Genomic DNA, 24,835 nt, shown 5'->3' with positions numbered 1-24,835 from the left:
CAATCCCGAACCAACTTTTACGGGAACAATAGCCTCATATCTATAAGTGAGCATAAAAGGAGATTCTCCCGTGGTGGACCTTGGAGTAGTGTTGTAAGACCACAACACTTTTGGGAGTTCTTCAGGCCAATTCCCTTTACGTCCCTCCAGCTTGGTCTTGAGAGTATGCTTTATTATCTTGTTGACAACCTCTGTTTGTCCATTGCTATATGGATGATAGACTGCTGTAAATTCCTTCTTATTCTTCAAATCCTCATATAGTTGTTGCAACTCCTTGCTATCAAACTGTTTTCCGTTGTCAGAGACAAGCTTATAAGGGATCCCAAATCTGCACACAATGGAGTTGAAGACAAAATATTTGATTTTCTTCGCAATGATGGTTGCCAATGGCATGGCCTTGACCCACTTAGTAAAGTAATCAATTGTAACAACTGCATACTTGACATCTCCTTTAGCTTTCAATAATTCTCCAATAAGATCCATCCCCCACATGGAAAATGGCCATGGAATCACCATGGACGTCAAAAGCATTGTCGGCATAGATGAGTAGTTTGCAAAGCATTGACAACGATCATATGCTCTAACGAAGTTCGTAGCATTCCTCCTTCATCGTAGGCCAGTAATAACCTTGGCGTAGAATCTTCATTGCCAACAAGCTACCCCTGAGTGATTTTCACAAATTCCTTCATGCACCTCCCTTAAAATGTAATTTTCTTCTTCCTCATCAATACACCTGAGCAGCGATTGATTGAAACCTCTATTATACAGTACCTTATCATACACCACATATCGCGCAGCCTGGTAACGGAGTCTCCGGGCCTTAAACTTGTCTTTGGGAAGTGTTCCCTTGCTAATGTAGGCAAGAAGAGGCATCATCCATGTTTCTTCAGGAGTTTCATCCACTTGCATTACCTCTATCTCCAGGATACTAGGAATCTCCTGAATTTCCAGAGGTATTGATCCCAACAACATAGCTTCCTATTAAGACCCCATTTTTACCAAGGCATCTGCATTGCTATTCTTTTATCGCGGTACACATTCCAGTCTAACCTCCTTGAACTTTCCAAGCAGTCGCTGCGTGTATCTCAAGTACAATTTCATCCGCGGTCCTCGAGCTTGAAACCCCCCATTCACCTGGTTTAGCACAAGCTCTGAATCGCTCCTCGCAGTCAGATTCAGAACTCCCATTTCTAAGGCATTCTCCAGGCCATTGATCAATGCTTCATATTCCGCATCATTGTTTGTAGCATAGAACTTAAAGTGAATCACGCTCATCAGATGATGGCCTTCCAGATATATAAGCACTATGCCCGTGCCCGCTCCTCCATTATTAACTGCTCCATCTACATGCAAGATCCACCAAGGATGCAGAAGTTCTTTTTTTGCCACATGTCCAAAAACTTCTTCAGGACAAGGCGGATGTAATGCCACCAGAGTCTTGTCACCAACTTCGGAGTCAAATTCTAGAAAAAATATCAACTAGGGCTTGTCCTTTGATCGATGTGCGCGGCACGTATTCTAAGTCAAATTTTCCCAACTCCACAGCCCATTTCAACATCCTCCCTGACGATTCTGGTTTATGAAGGACTTGCTGTAGAGGATATGTTATACGGACTTCAATTCTGTGAGGCTAAAAATATAGGCGTAACTTTCTTGATACAAGGATTAGAGCATAGACCAATTTTTCCATGCCGGTGTACCGAGTCTCCGCATCATGCAACCTCTTACTTACATAATACACTAGTGATTGCTATCCATCCTCTTCTCTCACCAACACTACGCTGATCGAATACTCGGACACTACCAAATATAGAATCAAAGATTCCCCATCCAACGGTTTTGATAACATGGGAGGATTCCCCCGCTGCTCCTTGATCTTCCTGAAAGCCTCCTCAAATTTCGTAGTCCACATAAAATATTTCCCTGCCACCTTAATTGCCTTGAAAAATTCTTTGCATATGTCCGATGATTTGAACATAAATCGATTTAATGCAGCAATCCTTCCAGTTAAGCTTTGCACCTGCTTCACACTTGTGGGAGACTTCATGTCTAGTAAAGCCTGAATTTTGGCAGGTTTGGCCTCAACCCCCCTATGATTGACAATGAATCCAAGAAACTTTCCCAACTCAACACTAAACACACATTTTTTCGGGTTCAACTTCATGTGAAACCTCCTTAGGATGTTGAACATTTCCATCAGATGCTTTACATGATCATTTGCCTCCTTTGATTTGACCAGCATGTCATCTACATATACCTCCGTGGTCCTTCTAATCTGATTTTTGAACATCATGTTCACCAACCGCTGGTAGGTCGCGCCCGCGTTGATCGACCCGAATGACATACCTATGTAGCAATATAACTGTTGGGTTCCGAAGGCATAAAACGCAGCGGATAAATGTAAATAAAACAAAAAAATTTCGAAACCCAAAAACAGGATCCATGTATAATTATGGGCAGATTATGGAGATAACGAATCATACCTTTCAAGAGATTAACTTTCACGAACTCAACGGAGATCCTAGCTATCACGCTTTGTGTCTACCACTCGGAGAAACACCTCTATGGTATCCACATGAGCACCTTCAAGAACGTCTCACGAACTTGACTACGGAATGGATGTACTAGCCTCCTTCTTGACGATCTGAATTGCCTCTGCCTCTCTTTGCTGCTAGGGTTTTCTTAAAAAACGTACAAACCACTTTAACCTCTCATTATCTATTTATAATGACTGATTAAAAAGGCCCATAATAGCAAAGCCCAACCCTAGTAGGTATTGGATTAAATAATAAAAACGAATTTCTATTATTTAATTAATAACTAAGTCATACTTAATTATTATGGACAAAAACTTTTCTTTTAATTCGAATTTATATTATCTCAATTAAGTCTTACTTAATTATAATAAAATTCAAATAATCATCAATTAATTTAAATCCATAATTTAAATTAACTATTCCATTAAGTGCTCTATTTGTGCGACCCTATAGGCTATTATTTAATTGGCAATAATTTTATTCTCTAATAAAATTATAAACAATGAGCGGTATCTAGTAATACATCATTGTTACCCAATTAAACAATAATTAAATCGTGATTAGATAAAACCTTTCGTGATTAATGTTTTTCGTGTAATATAATCCCTTTAACCATACATATTATAGATTAAACTCGAGGCATGTATTTAGTCATCCTCTTCAACATTTAATCCGGGTTTACTTGATCCATGAGTAGATTATTGAGACAAATCATTATTTGAGCATGGCCATGCTTTTATAATCTCACTCAATCAAGAGGCCAATAATATCTCTCCTAATTATAGGAGGGTTAAATCCTTTATCTATCATTCATATTTCTCATACGACTCATGATATACCTGATGTCCACTTTTATCATCACCCGATCAAAAGTAACTTTTAATGTAGTCAAAGTATATTAATCCTCGTATAGGAATATAATGATTTCAAGTCAAAGGATCGTTACACCATTATCACTGTGAGTCTTTCTTATGACTTTATTAAACATGAAGAATCTCACTGTGGGTCTGTCCAGTACCATGTACTCTCACATGTACCTATGTATTGACTTTAGTATCCCCATACTTATAACCAATGAGATGTGGTTATCTTGTCAAACAACATACTAGTCTATCTATGTATTATTATTGTCATATATAATAATACTCGACTAGGGACCTTTAAGAATATGATATATTATATAATCTCAAGTTCAAGTCATGTACTTAAACTATACAATTTATATCATGATTCTAAGGACATTTATTATGCTAACAAAATATCGCAGTAATTAAGGTCATAATAAATACATTTATTGAATGATCAACTCACATAAAGATAAAAGAATAATGTATTGCCTCTAGGGCACCTACACTAACAATCTCTCACTTGCACTAGAGCCAATCACCCATATATCTAATACCCATGGAACTAGTGTGACCATCGTGCTTCTGCTGCGACAAGCCTTTGGTCAGTGGGTCTGCAATGTTATCATTTGTGTGCACTTTACATATGTGTATATCACCCCTTTCATTAATCTCTCGAATAAGGTGAAATCTCCTGAGTATATGTTTAGCCCGGGAGTGTGATCTAGGTTCTTTAGCCTGTGCAATGGCTCCATTATTATCGCAGTATAGATCAATGGGATCTGCGATCGATGGAACCACTCCCAAATCAGAAATGAACTTTCGAATCCAAACGGCCTCCTTAGCTGCTTCACAAGCTGCAATGTACTCAGCCTCCATTGTAGAATCAGCTACTGTTTCTTGCTTTGAACTCTTCCAGCTTACAGCACCTCCGTTTAGACAAAACACAAAACCAGACTGTGATACAGTATCATCTCTGTCTGTTTGGAAACTTGCATCGGTGTAACCTTTTACAACGAGTTTCTCTTCTCCTCCATACACCAAGAATGAATCTTTAGTTCTTTTCAGGTACTTAAGAATATTCTTAACTGCCGTCCAGTGACCTTCACCCGGATTAGACTGGTATCTGCTCGTCATGCTCAAAGCATACGAGACATCTGGGCGAGTACATACCATTGCATACATGATAGATCCAATTGCTGAAGCATATGGAACTTTATTCATGTGGTCCTTCTCATCCAATGATTTTGGACACTGGTCCTTAGAGATCGTTATCCCTTGAGACACGGGGACATATCCCCTTTTTGCATTTTACATTCCAAAACGATGCAAAACCTTATCAATGTATGTGCTCGGACTTAGACCGATCATCCTTCTAGATCTTTCTCTATAGATCCTCATTCCTAGAATGTAGGATGCCTCTCCTAAGTCTTTAATGGAGAAATTGCTCTCTAACCAAGTCTTAACAGCCTTTAGAGAAGGTATGTCATTCCCCATTAGTAGTATATCATCAATATATAGTACTATGAATGCCACATAGCTCCCACTAACCTTCTTGTAAACAGACGGTTCATCTTCGTTTTGAACAAAGCCATACTCTGTGACTATTTCATCAAAACGGATATTCCATCTCCTAGAGGATTGCTTCAATCCATAAATGGATCGACGCAATTTACATACCTTGCCAGCATTCCTTGGATTGACAAAACCCTCAGGTTGTGTCATGTACACATCCTTTTCAAGGCTTCCATTAAGGAAGGCTGTTTTGACATCCATTTGCCGGATTTCATAATCATGGAATGCTGCAATGGCAAGTAAAATCCTTATAGACTTGACCATAGCCACTGGTGAGAAAGTTTCATCATAGTCAATACCATGAATTTGTTTGAAACCTTTTGCAACCAGCCTAGCTTTATAGGTCTGAACATTTCCATCCATGCCCTTTTTCTTCTTAAAAACCCATTTGCACCCTATGGGTTTTACCCCTTCAGGTGGATCAACCAAAGTCCATACTTGGTTTTCGTACATGAAATCTATCTCGGATTTCATGGCTTCAAGCCATCTCTTAGAGTCTGGACTGTTCATAGCATCTTGGTATGTGAGAGGCTCATCTTCATCTATGAGCATCAAATCACCACACTGAGTCATGAGAAATCCATATCTCTCTGGCTCATGGCAAAATCTACCAGATCTACGAACAACCTGTGTTTGTTGAGCATTATCATTATTCTACTGTTGTTCCACTTCAGGTTCAATGCTATTTTGCGGTTCTCGATCTTCATCGAGATCTATAGTTCTCCCACTGTTTCTTTTGGAAACAAAATCTCTTTCCATGAAGACAGCATCTCGAGCAATAAACACTTTCTGCTCAGAAGGACTATAAAAATAATACGCCTTTGTTTCATTAGGGTATCCTACAAAAATGCACTCTTCGGATTTAGGTCCAAGCTTGTCAGATTCTTGACGTTTCACAAACGCCTTACATCCCCAAACTTTCATAAAGTTCATGCCTGACCGTTTCTCTTTCCATATTTCATATGGAGTTTTTTGAACCTTCTTAGTAGGAACACGGTTAAGTGTGAAAGCCGCTGTTTCTAGAGCGTAACCCCAGAAACTAATTGGAAGACTGCATGACTCATCATCGATCGCACCATGTCCAACAAGGTGCGATTTCTCCTCTCTGAAACTCCATTCCATTGAGGTGTTCCTGGCGGAGTGAGTTGTGATACAATACCACACTCTTTCAAATACTCTCTAAATTCGGTGCTTAAGTATTCACCCCCACGATCGGATCGTAAGATCTTAATACTTGCATCTCCGGCAATTTGCTTCTCTACTTCAACCTTGTATTCTTTAAATTTTTCAAAAGAATCGGATTTGTTCTTCATAAGATATACATATCCATATCTACTGAAATCATCAGTAAATGTTATGAAGTAGTAGTAGCCTCCTCTAGCCATTACACGCATTGGGCCACATACATCACTATGTATTAGCTCCAGACGTTTAGTGGCCCTTTGACCCTTACCAGTGAAAGGGGCTTTAGTCATCTTACCAAGCAAACAAGATTCGCATTCTTGGTATGATTCAAAATCAAACTTATCCAAGTATCCATCCTTATGTAATTTGGATATGCGTTTCTCATTTATGTGGCCTAGACGACAATGCCAGAGGTATGTTTGATTTGAGTCATTCATTTTAAGTCGTTTGTTTTCTATATTACAGACAGGGTTATCTAAATCAAGAACATATAAACCATTAAATAAACAAGCAACACCATAGGTTAAATCATTCAAAGCAAAAGAGCAACTGTTGTTCTTTATTGTAAACGAAAAACCTTTCTTGTCCAAACAAGAAACTAAAATAATGTTTCTGCGAATCGCAGGCACGTAAAAATAGTCTTCTAGTTCTAAAACAAGCCCAGAGGGCATAGATAAATAATAAGTCCCTACAGCTAAAGCAACAACTTTTGCTCCATTGCCTACTCTTAGGTCTACTTCTCCCTTAGCCAAAGTTCTACTTCTCTGCAGGCCCTGCACATTTATACAAATGTGAGAAGCACATCTAGTATCAAATACCCAAGATGTAGAAATAGACAAATTGACTTCTATAACATAAATACCTGATCCAGAAATCTGAACTGCTTTCTTTTTCTTCAGATCCTCCAAGTAAATTGGACAGTTTCTTTTCCAGTGACCATCTTTCTTATAGTAGTGACATTCACCCTTGGCCACACTACCTTTAGGCTTTAAAGCCTGTTTGGGACCTGACTTTGGCTTGGGTGTAGAATCAGATCCAATCTTCTTCTTACCCTTCCATTTGCCCTTCCCTTTGGCCTTACCTTTATTTCTCACCATCAGTATGGGAGCAGGTTCAGCTGTCTTCATGTTGGTCTCATATGTTCTCAACATATGCAACAATTCAGTAGGTGTTTTGTCAAATTTATTCATATTGTAGTTCACAACAAACTGAGTGAATTTGTTGTTCAAAGAATTCATGATTAGGTCAATACCAGTTTCCGGACCAATCGGGAAACCCAAAGTTTCAAGGTACTCAATGTAACCAATCATCTTTAGAACATGTGGGCCAACTGGTTCACTCGCCCCTTGTTTGCAATTAAAAAGTGATTTACTCGTGTTGAACCTTTCTTGACGAGTTTGGCTTGCAAACATGCTTTGCAAGTGCTCATTGATAGTATATGCATCCATATGTACATGCTGTCTTTGAAGCTCAGCACTCATAGTTGCCAACATAAGACATGCAACATCATTTGCATCATTTTCATCCCTTGTGCGTGCTGCTCGTTCATCAGCAGTAGCACCCTCGGGAAGGGGGCCTGGAGGAGGAATATCAATGACATGAAGCTTGCGCTCCTGCCTGAGGACAATCCTCAAATTCCTCTGCTAGTCTAGGAAGTTGTTTCCTCCTGTCAGCTTGTCCTTCTCAAGGACTGAACGTACGGATAGTGTGTTTGTGTTGTTTGCCATTACTCAGTATCTACAATAATAAAAGCGCAAAATAAACATTAGATTATCTGAGTTAAAATTTTATGTTCATATGATTATGATATATTCGTAATATATCTCCCACTATTTTTTTTTATCAAATTAATAGCCCTAACTATTAATTCGGAAAGTATATCCCATAAATCTTTCTAGTGAGCCAAGATCCATATTTCGTCATGTTCTAAGTCAACCACTGGTATCCTTAAAACATGATTATTTAGGTAGACAACAGTTGTCAATTATATCATATATAATTCTTGGATAATTTGGTGAACAACAATTGATCTTATCTATCTAATAGATTTTTAACCAAACTCTATGCTTCTAAGTTCATAATAGTTGAATATAACCGTTTATATTCACCTTATTATGATGACTCAGTTAAGTTAGACCCAATGATACAACGTCCGAATATAACCGTTTATATTCGTCGCATTTCACCATGATAGATAGGAGTCCCCTGCCACTAACAGCCCTTCCCCTTATCGATCTAGGATTTAATGAGTGTTCATTCATTGGAAAGCATCTGATTAAAACTTAATATTTTTACTTAGGGATTTTTAATTTAGAACGATCATGATCCCATCATAAAGAGATTCCCAATTTTTCCTTGAATAAAATACTTCAAATCAATACTCGTCAATGGTTTGATTTCCAGGTAGTGGAGGAGTCACATCGGTCTCGCTTAAAACCCACAGCCTTACAAGTTCTATGAACCCGTTGTTGACAAAATCGCCCCATGTCAGAAATAAAGAAAATTCGTATTTTATTCCGTGTTTCATAAACACGAGAATCTCATGATCGTTTATTAATTTTAAATCTTGAGTCGTTACAGATTTTATCTTGTTTAAAGGCATGGCATGGGTGATGTATCTAATACATACATGCATCATTAATCTAATTAAAACATGCATTTTCTACTCTACACATACTATTTATATATCATATGAAAAGTACGTAAAGTAAACGTGCAATAGTTATGGCCCAATCCTATGTGATCTTTTCAGGCTAATGAAAAGATCAAGGTCAATCTATGGTGTAAAAATAACTATTACATATGTCTTCTCTATTGCTTCCATTGTCTCCTTGGCCTCCATAGGATGCCTCCTCTTTCCCTTGTCCTTCTTGGATTTTACATTAAGAATTATACTAATGAACTTACAAAAGAACTCGAGTTACATTCGAGATAAAACAACTACAAATAGAAAACGACATGCAAGTCGTATTTATTCCAAACCAAAAGAATAAACCATTACAACTAAGGTCTTAAGGCCATAACTATGCACCATGCTCAAGTAACCATTAAAGAACATGATAGATCATATAAAGATGACATACTATTTATCACTTATCATGATCTAATCAAGAATAATAAATAAGTAAAGCATATGTCATAAGCACAAATTAAAAATGAAACCCTAAGCACGCGGATCGACCTCCGCGGTGAGGTCGCTGGGGGGGTTCGGGGGGGCAGCGAGCCCCCCGATGGCGGAAATTTTTGCAAAATCAAGTATCAAAATACTAGAAAAACATGTATCAGAATACTATTCCAGAAGCATGTATCAGTATACACACGATCCATATCCCAGTTACCAAAAACGTGTATCAGTATACATATTTTAAGAGATCGCATACATATGAGTTATGGCAGATCTTAAACATACTAGTATCATCATATAGATCATTAACAAATTCATCATATCATTCATATAACATAACTGTTGTCATGGCAGACTCATATAACATAACTGTTATCATGGCAGACTCATCACACATGCATACTTGTAAAAATATAGTAAACACGTAACCAAATCAGCCCCTTATACACGTAGCTCTGATGCCATTGTTGGGTTCCGAAGGCATAAAACACAGCGGATAAACGTAAATAAAACAAAAAAAATTCGAAACCCAAAAACAGGATCCATGTATAATTATGGGCAGATTATGGAGATAACGAATCATACCTTTCAAGAGATTAACTTTCACGAACTCAACGGAGATCCTAGCTATCACACTTTGTGTCTACCTCTCGGAGAAACACCTCTATGGTATCCACACGAGCACCTTCAAGAACGTCTCACGAACTTGACTACGGAATGGATGTACTAGCCTCCTTCTTGACGATCTGAATTGCCTCTGCCTCTCTTTGCTGCTAGGGTTTTCTTAAAAACGTACAAACCTCTTTAACCTCTCATTATCTATTTATAATGACTGATTAAAAAGGCCCATAATAGCAAAGCCCAACCCTAGTAGGTATTGGATTAAATAATAAAAATGAATTTCTATTATTTAATTAATAACTAAGTCATACTTAATTATTATGGGCAAAAACTTTCCTTTTAATTCGAATTTATATTATCTCAATTAAGTCTTACTTAATTATAATAAAATTCAAATAATCATCAATTAATTTAAATCCATAATTTAAATTAACTATTCAATTAAGTGCTCTATTTGTGCGACCCTATAGGCTATTATTTAATTGGCAATAATTTTATTCTCTAATAAAATTATAAACAATGAGCGGTATCTAGTAATACATCATTGTTACCCAATTAAACAATATTTAAATCGTGATTAGATAAAACCTTTCGTGATTAATGTTTTTCGTGTAATATAATCCCTTTAACCATATATATTATAGATTAAACTCGAGGCATGTATTTAGTCATCCTCTTCAACATTTAATCCGGGTTTACTTGATCCATGAGTAGATTATTGAGACAAATCATTATTTGAGCATGGCCATGCTTTTATAATCTCACTCAATCAAGAGGCCAATAATATCTCTCCTAATTATAGGAGGGTTAAATCCTTTATCTATCATTCATATTTCTCATACGACTCATGATATACCTGATGTCCACTTTTATCATCACCCGATCAAAAGTAACTTTTAATGTAGTCAAAGTATATTAATCCTCGTATAGGAATATAATGATTTCAAGTCAAAGGATCGTTACACCATTATCACTGTGAGTCTTTCTTATGACTTTATTAAACATGAAGAATCTCACTGTGGGTCTGTCCAGTACCATGTACTCTCACATGTACCTATGTATTGACTTTAGTATCCCCATACTTATAACCAATGAGATGTGGTTATCTTGTCAAACAACATACTAGTCTATTTATGTATTATTATTGTCCTATATAATAATACTCGACTAGGGACCTTTAAGAATATGATATATTATATAATCTCAAGTTCAAGTCATGTACTTAAACTATACAATTTGTATCATGATTCTAAGGACATTTATTATGCTAACAAAATATCGCAGTAATTAAGGTCATAATAAATACATTTATTGAATGATCAACTCACATAAAGATAAAAGAATAATGTATTGCCTCTAGGGCACCTACACTAACAATAACCCCCTGTCGGTGATGAAGGATGCATGCTCCTGATCGGGGCCATACATCAGGATTTGATTATAACCGGAGTATGCATCCATGAAACTTAACAAGGCATGCCCCGTTGTTTCATAACCAACTGATCAATCCGTGAGAGTGGAAAAGTATCTTTCAGGCAAGCTTTATTCAGATCTGTAAAATCTACATATGCCCTCCACTTCCCATTTGGTTTTTTCACAAGCACCGGATTTGCGAGCCACTCAGGGTAGAAAGATTCCTTGATTAGCCCAACTTCCAACAGTCGATTTACATCTTCCTTTAATGTTATCGCCCTCTACCCGCTCACCAGGCGACGCTTTTATCGTATGACCGTGTAATTAGGGAAGATGTTCAAATGATGACACATTACTCCCGGGTCAATCCCAACCATGTCTAAATGACTCCATTCAAAGACATCGAGATTCTTTACCAAAAAATGGGTGAGCCTCTCTCTCATCTCATAGCTTAACTAAGATCCCACCTTCAATATCTTGCTCGGATCATCCTTATCGATAGGGATAGATATCTTATCCTCAGCTGGCCCTATTAGGGATCCTAGGATCCAGATCGAAATCAAAGTCTTGGGGGCCTTCCACCTCCATTCTTGTACTTTAGGGCGCGTTCTTATAAGTAGGAGCATCCATCTCAGGACAAGGCAAAGTTTCACACATTGCAAGTGTAGAGAGCGTGTCATCAATTAGAGGAGCATGATTATTTGACATTGTAAACATGGAGGGCGCGTCTTGCTTTTGAGGAGCATCCACCTCATGCTCATTTTCACTCTCCAAGGGCGCCTCCTCCCTTTGAGGAGCATCCACCCTGGGGTTAATTTTTAAGATTTGAAAGATTTCACTCCTCCCTTCCAATCTTTCTCCATTAAATTCTCTCTGCAAAATATCCTCGTCATGATTCACCATGACTTCTTCCACGCTACGAATTCTTGAAACATTCCCCAGCACCAAAGCAGAGGTATTTGTCACACGAGTCTCTTCTTCCTCCGGGTCCTCCACAAAATAATGGGCGTGAACTTATCCATTTGGCTTCACTTGGATATATGTCACATCCTCCTCGAAAAGGCCCTTTCCTTCATATCTTCTCCTGCAAAATTCTTTAACGGCCTTGTGGGAACAGTCACGTGACTCGTATTGTGATCCCCTCAGGCTGCCCACTCCGTTAGGTGTAGGGAACTTTATAATTAAGTGATGTATCGAGGTTATCACTCTGAAGGCTCATAACCAATATTTGCCTACCAGCACATTATGCACGGATTCTTGATCCAACACCTTGAATTCTATCATTTGAGTAACAGACAGAGCTTCTTCCCCAAGTGTGACAGGAAGTCTAATCGATCCCATAACCCTTACTGCTTATCCGGTAAAACCATAGACATGCTCATCTTCAAAATTCATATCGCTAACTGGGAAACCCAATTTCTTGTACGTGCTATAGTACAAGATGTTCGCAGAGATTCCGTTGTCCAGAAAGACCCAATTTACATTCATCGTTCCAATAAGCATAGTTATCACTTATCACCAACGCGTCATTATGAGGATGGTGCACCCATCTTGACTCTCTTTCCCTGAAAGTAATATCACCAAACTCCCCTTTAAATATTTTTGGAGGCCATTCCTCCAAGCTATGAATGTTGGTGAGTGGTTGATGTCGTGCCTCTCTAGCATTCCTCTCCAACGCCCGATTACTATCGTCGATAAATGGATGTCCTCTGAAAATTGCCCTAATACTTCTAGCTCTTTGGAACTTGACATCTGTTGGCTTGTCATTAAAGTATGCTTGCGGGGGATGCCTTTCGTCTTTCCCCTTGTCGTCATTTCCCATGCATCGCTTCATCTTGTCAATCCATTCTCCCAGATACCCATCCTTGATCAACTCTTCAATTTCATCTTTTAAGTAACGACATTCATGGGTATCGTGCCCGGTAGACTCATGGTACTCACAATATTTTTTTTTACTCTTCCATGAGGTCAAGCGTTTCAGTTTCTTGAAGATTCCCCTATCCTTGTTTGATTCAAAAATGTGATCAATGGATATTGCCAAAGAAGTATAATTGCTTACCCTCTTTTCATAATTTGATGGTGGACTCCACTCTCTCCGCATGCTCTTGGTATTTACCTTGTTGGGGCTCCAAGCACTCCGTCAATACTCTGGACTTGCGGACCTATCTCTCCTCTTAGCTCTCCCATTTGAGTTGTTGGTGTTATCATTCTTTCTGGTCTCAGCAAACGATTGCTCGATCGCCTTAAAGGTATCAGCCTGCGCAAGTACGTCAGCTAACGACACAGGGTCTTTTTCTTGCAAGTGTTTCCAGAAATCTGTTCCCACGCGCAGACCAGCTATAATAAGTATTTTCAGTGTCTCGTCAGTTGCGCCTCTCACCAAGGTAGAGACTGCATTGAACCTTTTGAAGTACGAAGTCAAGCTTTCTCCTTCTTTCTATTTCACATTTGCCAGTGTGGTAACAGGAGGAGTATACTTCACCGCAGCTTGGAACTGAGTCAAAAACAAAGTTTTCATTTGTTCCCATGACGTGATAATTCCCGGACCAAGTTTCTGGAACCACTGTTGAGCGCCTTCTCTAAAGGTAGCTGTCAAAAGACGACACCGTGCCAAATCAGGTACTTGATATACATCCATTTCTATGTTAAACCGTCCCAGAAATTACATGGGGTCAGAGTTTCCATAAAAATGCAAGTCATTAGTCATGTTCATATATCCAACGGGTAACTACGCTTCCCTTAAAACAACAAAGAAGGGGGATGGAGCTTGCATAGTTGATGTGACCCTTCCTCCTTCAAGATGGTTGAGCAACCTCTTAAGATCATCCATATTGAACATTCTAACTCCAGGGATGGTTTGAACATTGAGTTGTTGGGGTTGCTGTTGTTCTCCCTGGTTACCCCTTGGGTGTATCGGTGGATCTTGCCGCCCTGAGGCTGCGGCTGTGGTATATTACCATCCTGATTTTGAACCTCCCTTTATACATGAGGTATCTCCTAGTCACGTCTCGGGGCCTCATCATTGTTTTGCAACCTTTCTTGAATTCGGATGTCGTCTTCACCATGAGGATGCCTCCTCGATCCATTGCCTATGGTACTGTGTGAGGCTATAGGAATAATGATGGGAGCTTCTTTAGCTGAGGGCGAGCCCTCACGCCTTCTATGATATAGACCCCTTCTCTTCTGATATTCCATCATTCCCCGAACGTTCCTTTGATAACCCCCGCCATAACTTCCAAATCTTCCACGCGGAGGGGCACGCTCGTGTTCGCGATGTTGCGCCCTACCGTCACTTAGGTATGTAGGGGGCACACGCGTTATATCACGGGGTCTCGCTTCTCCAACGTTACCTTCCTTTTTCCATTCCAACAACAACATCCTAAGATCGTCATCTTCCAACCTTAAACAGAGTATACCAAGGTCATGATCTGGATAGTTTCAAAGAACGATGCATAAACAAGGCACAAGGGGTTATCAAAGCAATCTTGGTTAACATGATATAACATATGAAAGGTTCATTAAGACTCTCTTAGGGTCAAAGGATCATAAGTTAACAAAATACAAGTATAGGTTATAAGTACTTGAAGCAAGGGGGTTACTATTAGGGTTTGTCACCAGGATTGGTAACGAGTTTATCATAAGGAACAATAATAGGGTTATCACAAGAATCAATAACAAGTTTTACGGGGACTCTTTACTCTATCAGTGCATGACATCAAAAATAATCTCTCTGTAATCAATTCATAATAAAAGGCGGAGTTACTTGTCTCAGATAGCTTTCCTGTTTCACGGTATACGAGCTACTGCCACCTAGGACCTCTTTTCCGCTCATATCCTGAATGCCTTCGCTTTTTAAATCTACAATTACGAAATAAACCCTAATTAGAAACTTAATCAATTTACGACGTTTCTCAGAACGTCTAATTTCTACCCCAATCCCGATATCCGCTTATCTTATATATACCCCACGTAACACATAATAGGTTACACCTTTATACGTTTTAGATCAATAATTAACTCAATCTTTTACACATAGCAAGTAATCACATATTCACAAATTCAAATAACCTGACACATTCCTTTATAACCAAAACTTTACGTCTATACTTTATATATATATACATACTTTCTTTTTGAAAACCGGGCATGACGTATTGGAAAATACGCTAACCCTTTTGGTCAAATACAACAATTAACCAAACCTTTAGCCGTTTGTACTTAAAAATAAGTAACATGCAATTCCCTAAACGATTATCAATCGAACAACTTAATATACCAAATCAAACGATAACATGCAACTTTCATCTTAACAAATATTATCTCAAAATCAATCGAACCTAATTTTATATCTTACAATCACACATATTCGAACTTGATCAAATAATTAGAATCGAATTATTCAGAATTTCGAACCTAGTAATACCAATTTTAAATGAAAAATGGAAATTCTTCACTTAAACATATTCGAACCAAAATTCTTGGACTTGAATCATCTTAACCGAATTTAACAATTAAAACGAACCCAATAATCCTTTCAAAACCAAATATTTCAAGAATACTAACATGCATAATCTCAAATCGATAAATCAAGTTTAAAACACATAATTTGACTTATAAAAATCAATACTTGAAATCGATTACTTCAAATTTCATACTAAATCACCATGCATCAACTAATTGAATTTGAATAATCATGGTAGGACTCAGAAAAGCATCATAGTCCACCACCGGCTCATCGGAGTTCATCACCGGAGGCGACAAGTCTCGGAGATGCCCCACTCGGGGTTTTCTTCGATGAAACCTCGCCGATTTCTCAAAAATCCGGCTAACAATCACATGCAAGCATTCATCAACTAATTCTCTGCATAAACGAACCAAAACTCGAATCAAGAATAAGAACCCGAGAGGGTCATTACCGAATCAAACACTGACATACACACACACACATATATGCAACCATGTATGTATATATACAAGATGAAAGGAACTCAAATCCTAAATTATAATTGAGTTTGATAAGAGAATCGAAGAGAGCCGAGGAGAGAGAGGGAGAGAGAGAGAGAGAGGGAGAGAGAGGGAGAGAGAGAGAGAGAGAGATGAGAGAGAAATGAGAGAGAAGGAGGAGAGGGGGTATATATATACAATTTAAGGGCAAATTAGTAATTTGGAAATTTCAACTTTTCTTTTTCTACTTTTGTTAATGCCCAGAAACATAATAATATACTTATTTATTTTCACACAAAATGCAAATAACTAAAATTTTTATTTTTATAAAGTAAATTATAAAATTATCTCTTCACCCATATTTTTAAATAAATTTTTGAGCGAATAGATTATTTATTATAAAATTTTACAAATAAATCTCCAATAACAAAAATAAACTCTGATAAATCATTTTAAAATATCAAATGTCAAATTAAATCCAACTATTATTTTTGAAAAGTCTCTGGGATTATTCTAAGGGTAATAAAATAAATTTCACACCTCGATCATATTCTTCTTGTTTTATAGAAATATATAAGGACCAAAACAATACTTATTTTACCAACTAAATTCTTTTAAAAACCCACAAATCACATATTCACACACGTAACCATCAAATAACATATATTTACACAGAAACATAAAACATAATTCACCTTTGTACACTTAAACACATTATTCCCTTTTTCATTTAATTCTCTTTTTATATTACGGGTTTCGTTCAACCTGACGGCCCGACATTCCACGTATCTTATGACTTCACTGACTCATCAAACTGGAACGAGTTATCTCACGTTTCCTTTTACTATATTACAGAAATTACACATAAACCACAAAATCATTTAACCTTTTATTTTATACACATAAATCTGCGTGATAACATAAAAACTATATTTTATTCATATAAATACATCATGAAAATCCCAGTCGTTACCATCTACCCCCCTTAAAAGGATTATGTCCTCAGAATCTAGTCTAAACAAACAAACGGGGATACTTTTCTCACATATCGCTTTCTAATTCCCAAGTTGATTCTTCAATTTTAGGATTTCTCTACAAAACTCTAACTAATGGTACCACTTTATTTCTAAGCGCTTTTTCTTTTCGATCTGAAATTCGAAAGGGTTGTTCCACATAAGATAGATCTTGCTGAATTTTCACTGTTTCCAACTCGATTACATGACTAGCATCCGCATTATACTTCTTCAAAAGAGAGACGTGAAACACATTATGGAGATGATGCATTTGCGGAAGTAACGCTAACGCGTATGCCATTTTTTTGACTTGTTTTATTACTTTGAATGGCCCAATATATCTTGGGCTCAGTTTTCCTTTCTTTACAAATCTAGATAAGCCTTTCCATTGAGATATTTTCACCAACTCTTTGTCTCCGGGTTTGAATGTCGTATCTTTACGATTCTGATCAGTATAATTTTTTTATCGATCTTGAGCATCTATCAGTCTTTTGCGAATCACTTCCACTTTTTCTTTCATTTGTTGAACTAGTTCTGGGTTCAACAGTTTGTGTTTGCCAACTTCATCCTAATATGTAGGGGATCTACATTTCCTTCCATATAACACTTCATAAGGCGGCATGCCAATACTTGCGTGACAACTGTTATTGTAGGAAAATTCAATCAATGGCAAATGATCGTCCCAATTTCCTTTGAAATCCAACGCATAGGTTCTTAACATATCTTCAATCATTTGAATAGTCCTTTCACTTTGTCCGTCTGTCTGCGGATGATATGTTGTACTCATTTTCAATTTCGCATCCAAATGATCATAAAATTATCGCCAAAATCTTGAGTTAAATCTTTGATCTCTATTAGACACGATAGACACTAGTACTCCATGACGCATTACAATTTCGTCCAAATACAACTTGAACAATCTTTCCAATGATAACATTTCTATGATTGGTAAGAAATGCATTGACTTTGTCAGTCGATCGATAATCACCCAAATTGCATCATGATTAGCCTTAGTCTTTGGTAGTCCTACCACAAAATCCACTGCGATATGTTCACATTTCCATTCAGGTATGTCCAGTGGCTGAAGCAATCCACTTGGTTGTTATGTTCCATTTTTACTCTTTCACACATGTAACACTTATTTATTTTTTGATTTCCTTTTTCATATTCGGCCACCAATAGTTCTCTTTCAAATTCTTGTAAATTTTCGTACTTCCAGGATGAATCAAAAATCTCGAGTTATGCGCTTCATGGAAAATCTCGTGCTTTAACTCCATAACATTAGGAATCCAAATACGTGAACAAACCCTGTATATCCCTTTATCATCCTTTTGAGCTTTACTTTCTTCACCTGACAGTTTATCCTTCTCGTGGTCCATCACTTATTCCTGACAACATCGAATCTTTTCCAAAATCTTTGGCTGAAATGCCATGGTGTAAACCACTTCATCAGCTAATCTTGGGCTCTGTATCACTATCTCAAACTTCTCGAATTCCTTGATAAATTATGTAGACGAAGTCAACATATTCAATATTTCCTTGCGGCTTAACGCATCCGCTACCACATTTGCCTTTTGGGGATAATAACTTATTGTGCAGTCGTATCCTTGATTAATTCCAACCATCTCTTCTATCTCATGTTAAAATCTTTATGTGTGAAGATGTACTTCAAGCTCTTATGCTCCGTTTAAATTTCACACTTTTCTCCGTACAAATAGTGTCTCCAAATCTTGAGAGCAAACATAATTGCCGCTAACTCCAAATCATGCGTAGGATATTTCTGCTCGTGTGGTTTTAATTATCGTGATGCATATGTTATCACCTTTCCGTGCTGCATCAAAACACTGAAAGGAATATGTCTTAAGTCCAATCATGTATGAGGATTTAGGAATAACTCTTTATGTAATCTGTTTTGATTTCATTAATATTAATAAAAGACTTGTTTTGTTTTTATTACGGGCTCTATCTATTTAAGTGTTTAAATAAGATATACCATAGTTTAGAGTAAAGCTTTTTTATGGATTATGATGAGATCATAATAGTGAGACCTAAAAGATGATAACTCTAAACTTAATTAGTTCATAGTCGTAGGATTACTAACTGGTAATTAATAATCCGTAGAGATCGGTACATACTATGCTTGCTTCATTATGAAGGATGTATGTTCTCATAGACATTTTTATGGTGACACTATAGCTAGTATGTAGGTGCTTATTATAGAATAAGTTCACTGAACATGACTCGCCCAGCTGAACAACTGATGGAGTTCACTCACGTGTCAGCAGTTGTTCACATAGTGATAGTTGTACAAGTATCCTTAGACTTGAGGTCATCATAGTCATCTTGTGTACACTGAACTATGCTTTGGTTTAGTTCTTAGTCTCCAGGGACAATTATTAGGGCTCTACTGGGTATAGGAATTTGTACACGAAGATAGTGTATGATCAATAAAGGATCTACCCCTTCCAGTGAAGGAAGCGAATGTTCAAGGCTGATCCACTTATGCTAGTTCAGTAATCTCTGGCCAGAGTGAATGAAATTAGAAAGGAGTTTCTAATTTGCATAGAACTACGCATAGTAAATGGTAAGCAAGTGATTAAATTAGATAGGCTTGACACGAGATCCATGCCTTGTATTTAATCGGGACATTGTAGGGTAGAAGGAGTTTATTGTACGGTAACTATTCACTGAATAGGTTCTTGGTATTCTAAGCAGTGAATTCATATTATCCGGATAGTCGTGATATGCTAAGAAGTATCCCTCACGATGTAGAATAAATATGATTAATTAATTAATCATATTTAATAAATTAGAGAATTTATATAAATAATGATAAAATAGTTTTATTATTATTTATTTCTACTACCGACTTAATATTGAACCTACAGGTTCACACCATAAAAAGAGAATGATTTAATGGTGGAGGAATTAATTAATAATGGCTAATAATTATTTATTTGTGAAATAAATAATTAATTGGCAAATTTAATAATTGATTAAATGAGATTTAATTGATTATAAATTAATTAAGAAAAGTTCTTAATATTATTAATTAAAGGATTTAATTTTTGGAAATTAAATCAAGAGAGAGAATTATTTCAAAAGTGTTTAGAAAAAGGATTAATAATTAAAAGGTGTTTTAATTATTAATGAGAATAATAAATGGAATAATAATAATAATATTTATGGAAAAATTTCAGCTGAAAATTTTGCCTATAAATACACTATTATAGACCCTATTTTTATTGGAACCCCAAAAACCCAAAAAGTTTAGAAAACCCAATTCTCTCCACCTCCTTCCTCCTCCTTAACATCGTTTTCTTGGTGGATACCGGTGGAGTGCTTCACACTTGAGGAGCAACTGCTAAGGATCTCTGATCGTTGTCTCCGAATTATTTTAAAGGTTAGATTCGATCTCTATGTTTTTACCACGATTTATATGCTATTATTTGGATTTTATATGTGTAAAAGTGTTTTACCATGCCCCCGCTGCGTTTAAAATCCAACAAACACAACCTAATCCTTTATACAAAACATTTCTATATATCACAAACTCGCCTTTCATATCGGACAGAACCAATACTGGTGCAGAAACTAACCTTTTCTTTAATTCTTGAAAGCTTTCTTCACACTTATCCGTCCAAACGAACTTTTCATTTTTCCTTGTCAATTTTGTGAGTGGAACTGCAATCTTAGAAAAATCTTGAACGAATCGTCGATAATATCCAGCTAGTCCAAAAAAGCTTCTCACTTTCGTTGGAGTATTTGGTCTTTCCCAATTCATAACAGCCTCAATCTTCGCAGGATCCACTTTGATACATTCACTATTGACTACGTGTCCAAGAAACTGAACGTCCTTTAACCAAAACTCGCATTTAGAAAATTTCATGTACAATTTCTCTTTTCTCAGAATTCCCAAAGCAATCCTCAAATGCTCCATGTGCTCCGCTTCTGACTTTGAGTAGATCAAGATATCGTCAATGAATACTATTACAAACTTGTCCAAATATTTCTTAAATACTCGATTCATAATATCCATAAAAGTAGCTGGCGCATTTGTCAATCCAAATGCCATTACCAAAAATTCATAATGTCCATATCTCGTTCGAAATGTCGTTTTGGGTATATCTTCCGCCTTAATCTTTAATTGATGATATCCAGATCTTAAATCGATCTTTGAGAAATAAGTAGCTCCTTTTAGCTGATCAAATAAATCATCAATTCACGGAAGAGGGTACTTATTCTTGATAGTCAACTTATTAAGTTCGTGATAATCGATACACAATCTCATACTTCCATCTTTCTTTTTTACAAATAGCAGTGGTGCACCCCATGGGGATACACTCGGTCGAATAACTCCTTTATCTAACAATTCTTGCAATTACGTTGCTAGTTCCTTCATTTTATTGGGCGCCATTTGACAAGAGGATTTCGAAACTGGTTCCGTTTCAGGAGCCAAATCAATCGTGAATTCAATCTCTCGATCTGGAGGTAGTTCAGGTAATTCATCGGGAAATACATCGGGAAACTCTTCAACTACAGGAATGTCCTCAATCTTTAAGGATTCTGTAATATCCCATATATTTTCAAATATTATTATTATTATTTGGAATTGTTTATGTGATTTTATGTAAATTTTTGGTGAATTATCTGAAAAGTAGAATAGATATCTGAATGTTATATGTGACATTATTTGAATAGTTGAATTTTTATATGTCCAGAATAAAATATAGATAATTGTGGTATTTTTCTGGTAATTTTTGGAATGTTATATGATTTTATAATGATTTATGAATTATTAATTATTTTCAGAATAATTATAAAATTATTTTATAAAGCCGGGAATCTTCCAAACTTCAACCGTTTTGCGTTTTTACAACCCGAAACTCTTCCAAAAACTCCTTCCTAACCTAATCTGGTAATTCCGGACATTTTCCGTGTTTTAACTTTTTCGATCCGGATTACGGTTTGACCCATGCGCGGCCCGGCGCAATATTTTCGATACGATAGTTATTTCGGTAATCAATAAAACCCGTAATCTCGAAAGACGGGATATTTTTACGTTATGTTCGTATATGGTGTTTTATAAAAAGCCCGGTTTTGATAATTATCCAATTTTGGTATCGAATCGGATCGTTATTGCAGTTACTTAGCGGCTAAGCAACTAATTTAATGATCCAAAATGATCCAAAATGATCCAGAACGATCCAATATTCCATAAATATAAATAGCCTATTTTTTTTATTTCGTTTATTCCGTTTATTCATTTGCAACCAGTTAAAACACCGTAAATACAGAGAAAAACCCGAGAAAAACCGATACGTTCCCGAGAATCAAACACACGAACGAAGGCGTTATCGAACTCCGATTCGGGCGTGCAGCATATCAAAATGAAGCTCTCGAAATCTTCTATCTGAATCAATCATCAGTTTCCTTCCAGAAATCACAGTAATTTTCTTATTTAATTATTTATATTCGAATTATTTGATAATTAAATTATGAATTTTTGTTCTTGATGTTGTTGATGTGATTTGATGCTTCCATGTTGTAGAGCATGTTTTTCTGGTCAATTTGGTATATTATATGTCAAAAATAGAGTTCAATATCATATAGAAATTAAGGTTTTAATTTCTGAAAATTTCTTGAATATGTGTTCTTGGTGTTCTTGAAGATTTCTGAGAATCAAACCCAAATTTGAGGGTGATGCAGACTTCAGATTTTGAAGTATAAGTAACCAAAATGTTCAGATTTTCATGTTCTTTCTGTTTATGCCATCAAATAATTTAAACGACTGGTAAATTTATAAACCCGATTTTAGGGTTCATGTTCCGATTTGGGTATTTCTGGACTAGGGGTTATTAGCTGATTATGATAGCATGATTATGTTCCCGGCTCGATTCGCAGTCGAAATATGTATTTTAATGTTACAATCGAATCCGGGAAGACTATGAACGAAGCTCGTCGGATATTCGTCGGGCTTGGTTCGAGTTTCACCGGAATATGAGTCCAGGCAGTAAGTTGCTGGTTTAAACGATTCCAACGTGTTCCTGGCTGAATTTAGAATGATAACCCCGTACTAATCGAGTTCAGCAGCCCCGTTTCTGTCAGGAATTGCCTCGCCGGATTCTTTCTCCGGCCATCGTGTTCTTCAGACTTGGGCGACCCGATCGGGTCAGGTTGACCCGGGGTTTTGACCCGGTTTTGATTCGTTTTGGTGCAGAAACGTTTCTGAAATGTTGTTTTTGCAATTTAACTCCCCAAGTTTCAGAAAATTCCATTTTTAATACTATAGTTTCAAAAACATACAAAAACCATATTTCTGTTTTATTTATTTTTGAAAATGATATTTTATTATTGAAAAATCAGAAAATGGTTACTTAATTATTTTAAATCCAGAAAATTGTTTTAATTATTTATTTATTCAAAAATAAATCGAAATTATTTTATTAATTAATTTTAATTAGTTTTTGATTATTTTAATTAATTGATTAATTTATAATTAATTGATCAATTAATTTAATTAATTATTAATTAATTTTAATTGATTTAATAATTAGATTTAATTATTTAAAAATAAATTTAAAAATTTTGAAATATAGTTTAGAACTTTAAAATATTATTTTAAATTATTTTCAAGACTCGATAATTATTATAAATTATTTTAAAGTCATATTTAGGTATTCGAACCCTATTATTTAATTATTAAATGATTCGGAGATCGTTTTTATTTCGAAAAATGTTCAAAAATTCATAATAAATCAACCGTTCGTCCGTTTAATACGAAACGAATGCGTACAGATTCAGAAAAATATTGCGCTTTTAATAAAAATACTTTTGAGACCTAATTTCCTTTGTATTGCAATGTCATTTGATTTGTGTATCAGTTTAAGTTGGTATTTGATCGGTAAATACTAATATTGACCTAATTTTCATTCTGAATGCACTGAGACGTACCTTTTAATGATTTGACTTATGTATTACATGAAATATGTGAGTACGTGTTATATAAATGCCATGATTACGTGTTACGTGATATACATGCTATCTGTTACAGTTTAATATGCCATGCTTAGTTATAAACGGTCGGGTAGATATCAAGACGTATAGTTACGTCGATTGAGTTTAGTTCTGTCAATTAAGATAGTCCTTTTGTTTATAGAATCAAGTAGCAAGGAGTGCAGTCAAGTGTTAGATGAAGATAATAGCCATCAGTTAGAAGCAGAGTTAAAGTAAGAGATTATTGAGCATACCAGGCAAGTACCCCTAACTTCACTTATTGTTCAAGTGACGTTTATTTTGAATTATATTATGCAAGTACCTCTATCTTCGTTTATCATTCAATTGATATTGACTCTGAACTTTATTCTTTCGATTTCCATACTATTCTAAGTTCAGAATAGTTAAACGTTTTATATATTTCGCTATAAATCACTCTATACAGTGGAACATTGAATTGAGATTAGCGAATAACTAATTGTTCTAGTTATTTCGCCATCGATTGTTGAGATAACTCTGGACCATGAGAAATGGAGAGTTATATGGATAAGGATGTCCTTTGATTCGGCTCCTTTGATCAAA

General features: G+C 36.3%; 2 protein-coding genes across 2 annotated transcripts; both read right to left on the bottom strand.

Moving 5' to 3' along the window:
• Positions 1-642: 642 nt before the first annotated feature.
• Positions 643-1,713, bottom strand: LOC141703474 (uncharacterized). Its single transcript, XM_074506996.1, has 3 exons — positions 1,701-1,713; positions 1,051-1,463; positions 643-978 (listed from the first exon to the last, which is right to left on the bottom strand). Exons 1-3 carry the CDS (start codon positions 1,711-1,713, stop codon positions 643-645), a joined length of 762 nt encoding a protein of 253 aa, XP_074363097.1.
• Positions 1,714-13,440: 11,727 nt separating this feature from the next.
• On the bottom strand, positions 13,441-13,938 carry LOC141703457 (uncharacterized). The gene is made up of 2 exons (XM_074506986.1): positions 13,783-13,938; positions 13,441-13,737 (listed from the first exon to the last, which is right to left on the bottom strand). The coding sequence occupies exons 1-2, from the start codon at positions 13,936-13,938 to the stop codon at positions 13,441-13,443; spliced, it is 453 nt and encodes a 150-aa protein (XP_074363087.1).
• Positions 13,939-24,835: the final 10,897 nt, after the last annotated feature.

This window comes from Apium graveolens, chromosome 2 (genome assembly GCF_009905375.1).
Source record: "Apium graveolens cultivar Ventura chromosome 2, ASM990537v1, whole genome shotgun sequence".
NCBI lineage: Eukaryota > Viridiplantae > Streptophyta > Magnoliopsida > Apiales > Apiaceae > Apium > Apium graveolens.
Note: the sequence above shows the minus strand (reverse complement) of the source record. Positions and strands in the feature narration are given on the sequence as shown.

What these genes read in the sequence shown, in the direction of transcription:
- LOC141703457 (XM_074506986.1), bottom strand. Translation starts at nt 13,938, where the DNA reads ATGGATGTATATCAAGTACCTGATTTGGCACGGTGTCGTCTTTTGACA. An exon ending in TGACTCAGTTCCAAGCTGCG is followed by an intron (nt 13,738 to 13,782) that starts GTGAAGTATACT and finishes AATGTGAAATAG; the next exon opens with AAAGAAGGAGAAAGCTTGAC.
- LOC141703474 (XM_074506996.1), bottom strand. An exon ending in TGCTTGGAAAGTTCAAGGAG is followed by an intron (nt 979 to 1,050) that starts GTTAGACTGGAA and finishes GGGTCTTAATAG; the next exon opens with GAAGCTATGTTGTTGGGATC.